At 53.8% G+C, this 11185-nt stretch overlaps 1 protein-coding gene across 1 annotated transcript; it reads left to right on the forward strand.

Moving 5' to 3' along the window:
* Nucleotides 1-1387: 1387 nt before the first annotated feature.
* LOC101838430 (serine protease 27) lies at nt 1388-9721 on the forward strand. The gene is made up of 6 exons (XM_040748224.1): nt 1388-2192; nt 5958-5984; nt 6478-6640; nt 8107-8378; nt 8672-8841; nt 9360-9721. The coding sequence occupies exons 1-6, from the start codon at nt 2138-2140 to the stop codon at nt 9654-9656; spliced, it is 984 nt and encodes a 327-aa protein (XP_040604158.1). The 5' UTR covers nt 1388-2137; the 3' UTR covers nt 9657-9721.
* Nucleotides 9722-11185: the final 1464 nt, after the last annotated feature.

Here is an 11185-nt window from a genome sequence, read left to right on the forward strand (position 1 = left end):
GTGTGTCTTAGTACGGTGGTCAGTGTGTCTTAGTACGGTGGTCAGTGTGTCTTAGTACGGTGGTCAGTGTGTCTTAGTACGGTGGTCAGTGTGTCTTAGTACGGTGGTCAGTGTGTCTTAGTACGGTGGTCAGTGTGTCTTAGTATGGTGGTCAGTGTGTCTTAGTATGGTGGTCAGTGTGTAGAAGCATCCAGCCTTTTGCTGTTTCCCATCTCACCTGCTATGTACTCTTAGCCTCTGGTCCAGGGTGTCCAGTCCAAGACCGCTTAGGTGCAGCCGGGGGCTGACTCACTAATAATGGGAAGAGCTCAGCTTCCTCTGGACCCACACACAGGCTTCTGTTGTTCTCTGTATGTAAAGTAATTGCTTTTTGAAAAGAGAAGAGAGAAAAAACTAGGAAGGGTCCAAGAGGAAGCCCTTAGCGTCAAAGGATCAGGACTGCCTCACAGAGAGAGAAATGATCGCGGATATCTGTTGCTTTAAAACACTTTACACAATTTATAACCAGAATTTTCCCCTCAAACTTAAGTGCCTCCCCCTGCCATGTCCATGCTGCAGTGTGAGCCCTTTCTTCGCCTCTGCACCCTTATTTCTAAAGCTATTGAGCATCTATGTGCCTCTTATCCAATAGTTTCACGAACAAACGCTGAAAAGAGCAAACAATGGTGACACACATCTTTAATCCTAGCACTGGGGAGGCAGAAGCATGTGGATCCCCATGAGTCTTAGGCTATCCTGGTCTACACAATGAGTTCCAGCCCAGCTTGTCTCAAAAACAAAACGGATAAAATGAAGGAACGAAGGAATGAACAGATGTATGAGTTCAGAGTCCTCTCTAGCATCAGAGGAGCCCTATGCCTGAGAACCCACCCCTGGATTGCAGGGACCTGGTTGTATAGGAGCTGCAGAGAAAGTGGCAGCCTCTGGGGAAACCCTGGATGTTGATGCCAATGCTTCTAGGGAACAGGGGCCCTGGAAAAGCAGACTCTTGTGGAGCAGGGACAGGCAAGGCACAGCGGACAGGGACGGCGCAGGAGTGGTGACGGCCACCAGAGGGCAGCACTGCAAGCAAGCCGGGGAGACGGAGGCTGCAGCACTCTGTGACCCCGCGCTGCCCTGTTGACCGTCCGACCGCCCCTGGCTCACACCAACAGGGTGCTATGCTGCACACCATCCTCACAAGCGGGTAAACTGAGGCAGGGCTTGACACCCGCTGCCTAGCGCCGTTCTCTGGCCTGGCAGGATCTGCTGTGAGACATCCAGGATCTGGTCCTGCACCCAGTCCGTGGCCTGGAGGGAGTGGCCTCCTGAACCTCGAGTCCAGCTAGGTCTGATGTCAGTCTCGTGTCCCAAATAACTTCCTCCCAGGGATACTTCCGCCGCGGCCTCATGTCCCGGAGCCCGGCGGGCGCACCCAGGGCAGGAACCAGACAGCCACCCTGCCAGTCATTGTGCTGCCTTCCCAGAACAGCTTTTGTTACACCCAGAAGGTGCACCTCCAGACTTCTGGGGGGTCCTAAGCCCTGAGCCAATCAGCAGATGGGTGTGTGTGGTCCAGGAGCATGGGCGGGGACCACAGGGACCGGTCGAGGTCCCCTTTCCTTGGTTAAATAAGCAACCTAACCTTGGTTCTTCAATGTCAGTGTTTATACTCACCCATCAGGGTATAAACCCCAACCTTAGGTCACTGATGTCAGATAAAAAGTAGGTGCTCAGCAGGTATCAAATAAACGAAGGAACGAATGAACGAACGAATGAACGAAATGGAAGGCCTCTGGATGGAGTAGACTGCCAGCTTAGGAGGATCCCGCGGTCAGTTGAGGGAGGCAGCCAACAGTGGGGCCTTTGTGGTCAGCTCCTAAAGGGGAGGGATATCTTGCTCCCAGGCTCCGGAACTGCGCAGAGGAAGGGGTCTGGCCCCTGGGGTTCAAGGCCGGGTCATGGAGTTGGTGTTCTGGGCACCTCCTTCCTCCTGAAGAGGCACTGGGCAGGCAGGGTTGACAGGTTGGGTGGCATAGCCGAGCTGACACTCACCTCCAACATAAAACCTCACTTCATGGAGCCTGCACCTCCATAGCACTAGAGAGAGCTCCTGCCACTGCTGACCAGGGCTCAACCACGCATCAAGCCAGAGAACATGAGGCGGCCCCACATCTCTGCCCTGCTGCTGCTGCCACTGCTGCTGAGATCTGGTGAGTTGCAAACAAGAACAGGCAGTCCCTCTGCCACGCCTCTGGAGGGGTCCCTCTGTGCTGCTCTGAGCTCCAACTGAGCCCCCCTCCCCTGTAGCCCCTGGGCCTGCCTGAGCACGAAAGGAATCTTCTCCTTCAGTGACAGGGTTCCTAGAGAATACATATGCTCAGGTTCCAAATATTCCATCTGAGGGACCTGGCTGGGGGCCTGTGGGAAGGTCTGACCGAGCGTATATGTGATCATGGCCCCTCAAGGGCTCTCAAGGAAGCCAAGAGAGTGGCTAGAGCCACACCCCTCTCTTCCTGGGGCTCTCAGTGTGTCATGCTCTGAACTTGGGGCTCCCCTAGACATCTTCCCATTCTACAGATAAAGAGACAAAGCCCCCATGGGACAAAGCCCCCAAGCCTCTAGGATTTGAACCCAAGTCTGCAGGCTTCCATGTCATTGGACTTATGTGAACTGGGAGCGTTCAGAGTCTGGCTGGGGCTCAGCAGGGAGCCAAGGACAAGAGCTGCGGCTGCAGAGGGTCCCAGCCCCTGCCTTCAGAGGCTGAAGCAGCGGCCTGCCCGTCCTGAGCAGGGGTCAGCAGGTTCTCGCCAGGTGCTCCGCCTGGTAGGTCCTTCCCTGTGGGCGGGCTCCTCTCTACCAGGGAAATTCTCCCACATTCCTAGGCCAGATGGGCCAGCCCAGCAGCCACCAGACTTCCCTGTCCTCAGTTCACCTCCCTGGGACAGGCCAAGTTATCTCAGACCAAGTCTCAGCCAGGGCTCAAGGGGTAGGAGGACGTTAGTGGGCATCTCTGTAGGAATGCCCCTACCTTCCCCCAGTCTCATGGAATGTTTCTGTCCATGGTCTCTAGCAGCAAGGACAATAGCATTGAAAGCCCATTTCCACTGGGTGTGACATTGTCGGGGCTTCCGTGGGTGGATCAATCGAGGTCATTGCCAAAGTAGAAACAGCAGTCTGCCTTTGGCTCACAGACAGCTGTAACCTGAGGCTGGAGCCCTGGGTGACTTGCTCACTGCAGCCCAGGGTGACCAGCACCCCAAAAGTCCTCTGGATTTTCTTAAACCTCAGTCACTCCCATGAGTATCAGGGACCTGGAAGGCACAGACTGACACCCTGGCTGTCTGTCTACCACTGACAGGATGTCCTCTACCCCACCACAGTTTCTGCAGGCAGGCTCTGCCTTCACAGCTCTGGGTTCGATCAAATCCCCTGGTGAAGGACAGAGCTCAGAGGAGCGAGGGAGGCTTCCAAGACAGATAACACAAGTGGGGAAAGCTTCCACTGGAGAGTCAGCACCTGAGTGGGCCTCAGCCACACTAGGACTTTTAGACTGGGAGCCTCGGCCTGAAAGGACTAAGCTGTGGCTGAGACCGTGGGTTACAGCCCAGCAGACTGGCAGGAGGGAAAATGCACAGAAGGCTCCTGCAAGCTTCTCCAGGGACGAGGAAGTGGGAGGCTTGCAGTACATTTGTGCCCTTGAGGGCAGAGGGCAGCCAGGCTAGGCACATTGCAAGCTGACTCTTCAGGCCTGGAGATCAGGTCCACCTGAGTTCTAACAAGATGCAGGGAGGGTGTCTCTCTGGCCACATTTGCATTTTATATCTTTTGGTTTTTCAAAACAAGGTTTCTCTGTTTAACCTTGGCTGTCCTGGAACTCTCTCTGTAGACCAGACTGGTCTTGAACTCACAGAGATCCTCCTGCCTCTGCCTCCTGAGTGCTGGTGATTAAAGGCGTGCGCCACCACTGTCTGGCTTCATTTTATTTCTCTCCCTCTCCCTCCCTCTCCCTCCGTCCCTCTGTCTCTCTGTCTCTGTCTCTGTCTCTGTCTCTCTGTGTGTGTGTGTGTGTGTAAATGTAGGCAGTTACTGGTGGAGACCAGAAGAGGTTGTTAGATCCCCTGGGTGCTGTTGGATCCCCTGGGCGCTGGGAACTGAACTGGGATCCTCTATAAAAGCAGCAATGCTCTCATCCAATGAACCATCTCTCCAGCCCTTTGTTTATCTGTTTATATTTTTATTTTACCTGCATGTGCACATAATGCCAGTAGAGGCCAGGAGCGTGTGCTGGATTCATTGGAACTGGAATCACAGACAGCTGTGAGTCACCATGGTGAAGCTGGGAACTGAACCCAGGTCCTCTGCAAGAACACTAAGTGCTCTCAACACTGAGCCATTTAAATTTGAGACAACACAGATAGCTGCAATTGACCAGGTAGTCACTGTGTAGCTCAGTCTGGCCTTAAATTCCATACAGTTCTCCTGCCTCAGCCTTTTGAGGGGCCATGCTGGGGTAACAGCTATGAGACACTACACCCTACGATGCATTTGCAATGTAAAGGGGATCTTGGGGAAACAAGCTTACAAGGCAGAAGTCCAGAGCTCAGCTCCTATTTCCCATGACCCTCACATTTGCTCTTCTCTGTTTGATGTCCTGCTCCAAGAACAATCTGGCCCTGTCCTGGGCAGTAGCTACCTCCCATTCCTCTATGCTCTGGTTACATCTCTGGCACTGTGTTAAAATATCATGACAAAAAACAACTTAGGGGAGAAAGGGTTTCTGTCTCAGGTGATAATCCATCATTTCGGGGCAACAAGAACTTGAAACAGCTGGTCACAGCCAGAGTCAAGTACTGGATGTATGCACACTCACTTCCTTGTGTTTAGCTCAGTTTCTTCACTCTTGTACAGTTCACGACTAACCAACCCCTGCACATAGGGAATGGTGCCACCCACAATGGGTTGGATCTTCCCACATCAGCTTATTAAGACAATCCCCCACCGATACGCCCACCAGCCAACCCAATGTAGACAGTCCTTTACAAGACTCTCTGTTCCCAAGTGATTCTAGTTTGTAACAAACTAATCACACACACAGCACACAGATGCACCCTACACCATTGTCAAGGCCACATTGTCAAACACTGAGAGCACACCCTCCCATCTGGACCCTCAAGTGTTGGGGTGTAGAGAAGATGTGATCATCAGTGTGGAGGGCCTGACTGTGCTGAGACCCCACCCAATTCTGACAGACCTGCCCAAGGGAGCAGTAACTAGGAGAGCACAGATAAAGGTCTGGGGTGCCTGGGCTTGCCCCTGAGTCTGGAATGGAGCTTATGGGGCTTGGGTGAAAGGGTGAGAGGTAAGTAGGTGTGGGTGATGGACCCCATTTCCGGTACCCTGACCCGCCTTGCCCTCTTCCCTACTGTCCCCTCACTTTAATGGTGGTCCAGCAGAGGGTCATAGTTGGCAAGAGGACTCAGTCCTCAGGAATATATAGTCGTGGGAGGTTGGCCCCTGGCCTTGCTAGGCCAACTCTACTCCTTTGAAAGCAGAGAGTGGCATTGGGTGTCTGGACCTCAGTTGGTTTTGGGGAGAAGTTGAAGGAGACTTGCTTGTTCTGGAAGACTGTGAGGAGGCCCTGATGGATAATGTGTGGAAGCGACCCCCAGGGCTTCCTGTCATCCAGAGCTGAGCCATTAGTGTGTGAAGGAAAGGAGGTAGACTCCACGGCTCTGCCCCATTCCATACTGCAAGATGAGAACAGGGGTGCAGGATGGAGAAAGAGACCCCTGTGTGGACAAGCAGAGTGACAACCTGATCTCAGCAGGACAGTCAACCCCTCTGGCCACAGCGCTAGCTCTCCTGGCTGTCCTCCCTGTCCTCAATGGACAGGGACCCTCGCACGAGGCAGAAGCCGAGAGGAACCGGCCTGGGCTTGGCAAAGTGGCCTGATGATCATCTTTTCTCACTTCCAGGGACTGAAGGGGCCAGCGCTCTGAGAGGTGAGTGGGGTCACACACAGAAAGAGAGAGAGGAGAAAGCAGAGAGGGAGGGACAAGGAGAGCCACACGGGGCAGCAGAAAAGCCAGCCAGAAGTGGCCGAGATCTTCCGTATGATCAGCAGAGCAGGACTTGGCGGAAGCACCGGGGATAAGTACCAGGGCAGGGGCACCTTTCCCGCTGTGCCATGACTGCCCCGTGAAAGACAAGACATTCAGCCATTCTTCAGGCACCCGTGTCTAGCTCTGGGATGGGAATTTTCCATGTCATTTCAGCCTTCCTGACCCCAAGTTGGTCTTGACACCTTGTCATAAGACAGAACTAGAAAGGGTTAGCCTATATCAAAAGCCACTACACTTGGGCCTCTGACCTGCCAATGTTCTGAGTAGCTCAGGGGCCAGAAAGGCCTGAAAACTGACAGAAAGTGACAGCTGGCATGTGGGGCTGGGGATGGAGGTGAAACCATGGAGCCATGCCCCTTCTCTGTTCCCCCAGCCTGCGGGCACCCAAGGATGTTCAACCGGATGGTAGGTGGGGAGGACGCCTTAGAAGGTGAATGGCCCTGGCAGGTCAGCATCCAGCGCAACGGGACCCACTTCTGTGGGGGCAGTCTGGTCGCACCAACATGGGTCCTCACTGCCGCTCACTGCTTCTCCAAGTAAGTGATGCTGGCCACTTCCGTTTCTTACCGGTGGCTGGAACAAGACAGAGCCTGTGCACAGCTGCTCGGCACCACAGACACCACTGGCATCAGCCCCCCATCCGTGTCCCATTAACACCCAGTCTTCCAAAATTTTCCCTTAGAAACTGCAGAGAGTCCAGGGGTTAAGAGTACTGGTTGAGCCAGGTGTTGGTGGCGCATGCCTTTAATCCCAGCACTCGGGAGGCAGAGGCAGGTGGATCTCTGTGAGTTCGAGACCAGCCTGGTCTACAGAGCGAGTTCCAGGACAGCCTCCAAAGCCACAGAGAAACCCTGTCTCGAAAAACCAAAAAAAAAAAAAAAAAAAAAAAAAAAAGAGTACTGGTTGTTCTTGCAGAGGACCAAGGTTCAACTCCTCACGCCCACATGGTGGCACACAACCATCTACCCTTCCAACTTCCGAGAGATCCAACACCCTCTTCTGGTTTCAGCAAGCTCCAGGCTTGCACATGGTGCATCTACACACATGCAGGCAAAACATCCATACATATAAACAGAATAATTTAAAACTTTCCTTTAGGTCCAAGCCTGGGTCTTGACGCTCCAACCATTGCTGCAGCTCTTGCTGCACCAGCTGCCCTGCCAGTGACACCTGGGGTCCCGCCCCTAGAAATGCTGCAGGCACCCCTGACACACACCTCCCTCTTCCCGTGTTCCCCCAACTCAAGAGTTCAGAGCTCTCTCTGGTATCAGATAAGCCCGAGCTTTGAAACAGAGTGTCTGTCTTCTTCCATCTAAGATTACCTAAAAGGACTCCCAACTCACACATCCAAGTGAAACACTTAGCCCTAGGATTTCAGGGTCCCCAAACATAGAACCTCTGTTCTCACAGATCTCTGTTCTCACAGATCTCCTCTGTTCTCACAGATCTCCTCTGTTCTCACAGATCTCCAATCCTTTTCCCCTTTTACTTATTGTGTGTTGGGGGGGCATGTGTGCATGTGGAGATCAGAAGACAGCTTTTGGGTGTTCTCCTTTCCCCTTGGGTTTTTAACTTGTAGAAAGCACTTTTAGCTGCTGAGCCATCTTGCCAGCCCCAGAAACTATTTTTTAAAAATCCCACATTTCACTTAGAAACTCAAGCTCGGAGGTGACCTACCTGGGGGTCAGAGGCAGGGCTTGGCCTCACTATACACTGTATGTGTATTACAACAGGCTTTACGATAGTGTTCCCATCTTACAAACGAGGAAACTGAGTCACAGAGAACTTGTTAGGTCACTTACCAAAGGTCCCCTGGTAGCCAGGGAGAGCTGAGAATTGAAAGTGGGTGATCTTCAGTTTGTACAGCCTTTAGCGTGGGAGATGACATTGTTGAGAGTGCAGAGAGGTGTCAGATAGTGTCGTGGACCAGAACAACCTACCCCGTGGGTCCCTTTTTCCTCATGGAGGAAGGTACTCACACCAGCTCTGCTCTTTCCACCAGCACTTCCGACATATCTATATACCAAGTCCTGCTGGGAGCACTGAAGCTGCAGCAGCCAGGGCCACATGCCGTGTACGTCCCCGTGAAGCGGGTGGAATGCAACCCCCAGTACCAAGGCATGGCCTCCAGTGCTGATGTGGCTCTGGTGGAGCTGCGGGTGCCTGTGACCTTCACCAACTACATCCTTCCCGTGTGTCTGCCTGACCCTTCCGTCACCTTTGAGTCGGGCATGAACTGCTGGGTCACTGGCTGGGGCAGCCCTAGTGAACAAGGTGAGGGTACTGAGCTAGGGGAGCAAACGGCACGCGGCTTAAGCAAGGCCAGGGCAGCTTTCCTGTCGATACTGGTATGCCTGATCTCTACTCCCACGGGCGGGGCAGGCGCCGGAGGAGGAACAGCGGTGCATATGGGGGATGGAAGAGGGAGACAAGCAGGCTGGTGCTGGTGGGGGGAAAGGCAGTCCCATGAAGTTCTTAGGAAACCTGGGGAGGGATCGCGCCAACTGTGGCTCTTGAGATCCTGGTAAGACTGTCCACTGAGCTGCAGGCTTGCTTTCCCTCCCCAGACCGACTGCCCAACCCACGGATCCTGCAGAAACTCGCTGTGCCCATCATTGACACGCCCAGGTGCAACCTGCTGTACAGCAGGGATGCGGATTCTGACTTCCAGCTCAAAACCATCAAGGATGACATGCTCTGTGCAGGCTTTGCAGAGGGCAAGAAGGATGCCTGCAAGGTATGGTATATGGCCACGTCTCTACAACAGGGGTTCTCGCCCACCCTAACACTGGGGCCCTTTAATGCAGTTCCTCATGTTGTGCTGACCCCCAACCACAAACTTTTCATTGCTACTTCATAGCTATGATTATGCTACTCTTGTGAACTAAAATGTAAATATCTGATATGCAGGGTGGTCTCAGGCAACCCCTGTGGAATGGTTATTCGACCCTCAAAGTGGTCACCACCCACAGGTTGAGAACCACTGCACTTGAGGGAACTTAGCCCAGGTCAAGGGTGGGCTGTGGTTCCACCAGCAAAAATGAGGTGAGCATGTCTCGGATCTGAAATGAGGCCCCAAAGCTGTGTTTTTCACATATAGCACACTGGGTGCATGCCTCAGACAGGCAAGCTGGGGTACTACAGCACTGTGCGGGGTTGTCTATGAGAGACCAATGGGGAGGCTCTGGGGGCAGCTTTGTGATGAGTCTATGAACACACCCAGGTGGGTTCTGATGGTTCTCTGCTTCCCCACAGGGTGACTCTGGAGGCCCCTTGGTATGCCTTGTGGATCAGTCATGGGTGCAGGCTGGGGTGATCAGCTGGGGAGAGGGTTGTGCCCGCCGGAACCGCCCAGGTGTCTACATCCGTGTCACTTCCCATCACAAATGGATCCATCAGATCATCCCAGAACTGAAATTTCAGGGGAAGGCCAGCAGCCAGCAGCAGCCAAGAGACCCTCGAGGTTGGCAGCCCTTGTTGGAGAACTCTGCCCCCTGCCTGGCGGCCCATGCAGTCATGCTGGTCCTGGTAACACTGTTTACCATCCTCTGAGCCTGCCCAGGCCAGGCAGGTGGAACCCTACCCACTGTACATTTGTAAATAGTTCATTTCCCCTACATGCTAGTTACTTTGATTTATAATCATTTCCAGAAGAAAAGAGCACCATGGCGTATGTGGGGATCTCTGCAGGACTCTGGGGGCTGACAAGCTGAGTTGGGAAGAATTAGAGGGCTTGGCTCCTGGCGAGGAGACCCTTGGAGGCACAGCCACGCCAGGGTGTCCCTGCCCCAGTTTCCCTGTTTCCTCTCGCCACCTTCAGCACGCATGGCTTCCGACTCCTGCCCTGTGGACAGTGGCTGCCCTGGTGTGAGCAGGTCACAAGAGTGCTTTTGCAGCGGCCATGCAGAAGATGGGTGAAGGGACAGACTGGGGCGCAGCCTGCTTTCCCAACCCCGCACTTGTCTAACACCGGCACACAAACCTGAGGGCCACCTAGGACCTGCGTTCTCGTAACACTTGAGGAGTCCCTTCCAGGGGTAACCTACACCTCGTGTTCTTCCCTTATTCCCCGAGACACCTTTTCTACTGACCCATCCCTTAACCTTGAACTTTCCACTTTCTAGTAACCCAGGAGCAGAGAGGAAGGGACAGGACGCACAAACCATGCTCTCACCACACCTGGCTGCACAAGCGTACTCACACGCACACCCGTCCACATGCTCACACAGGCAAGCCTGTGTTGCCTGAGGTGGAGCAGGCACTGTCATGTGATGAATGGGTAACCGTCAGGTGTGAAGATGGGCGCCTTTAGCCCCAGCACTTAGGAGGCAGAGGCAGGGAGATCTCTATGAGTTTGAGGCCAGCCTGGTTAACTTGTGTTCCGGGCCAATCATTGCTACATAGTGAGATCCTGTCTCAGAGAAGAAAATAAAATAAACCCAGAATAGATCACTTAGCACTTGCTATATACCAAACAAGCCCGAGGAGCCTCATGGACTTCACTCCCCGCTCAGCACTCAGTGGCCTCTGCGGATGAGCTGAGTGCCTTCTCGAGAGCACACTGGTGTCCAGTCTGAGAAGGGCTGGTTACTCTAGAGGAAAACTGGAGCCCGGACAAGGGTGCAGGGCAGGTTGTGGGGATGCTGAGGACACCCCAAGGGCAAGATCTGGGCCACCATGGTCGGCACGTGCTGGCCTGAGGCTCACAGGCTCTGAGACTGACCCCAGCATCGTTGTGATTTGCCTGCTTTCCTAGTCTGCTCAGACATGCCATGCTCTAGCTTGTGAGGCAGGGCAGCACTAAGAGACCTCTCAGAGGAGAGACCAGACCCCGCCCCTGACTGTGTTCTCAGGCTAGTCACAGAGCACCTCATGGTCCAGATTACCTGACTGCTGTACAGATGTCTCAACTTGAGCAACAGGACAGCCTCTGTTTGTAACCATGGGTCAGGGGGCCACCAACCTGGCTGCACTGGCTATACAATAGGACACAGGATATACAAGGTTCAGGGTCTGGACAGCAGAGAGATCCCTGATGACTGTGGGAAACAAGCGCTCGGGAACCAGGAAGAGGTTGCTTT

This window comes from Mesocricetus auratus, unplaced genomic scaffold (assembly GCF_017639785.1).
Source record: "Mesocricetus auratus isolate SY011 unplaced genomic scaffold, BCM_Maur_2.0 Super-Scaffold_100007, whole genome shotgun sequence".
In the NCBI taxonomy this organism is placed as follows: Eukaryota; Metazoa; Chordata; class Mammalia; order Rodentia; family Cricetidae; genus Mesocricetus; species Mesocricetus auratus.

What these genes read in the sequence shown, in the direction of transcription:
- LOC101838430 (XM_040748224.1), top strand. Translation starts at nt 2,138, where the DNA reads ATGAGGCGGCCCCACATCTCTGCCCTGCTGCTGCTGCCACTGCTGCTG. An exon ending in GCCACTGCTGCTGAGATCTG is followed by an intron (nt 2,193 to 5,957) that starts GTGAGTTGCAAA and finishes TCTCACTTCCAG; the next exon opens with GGACTGAAGGGGCCAGCGCT. An exon ending in AGGGGCCAGCGCTCTGAGAG is followed by an intron (nt 5,985 to 6,477) that starts GTGAGTGGGGTC and finishes CTGTTCCCCCAG; the next exon opens with CCTGCGGGCACCCAAGGATG.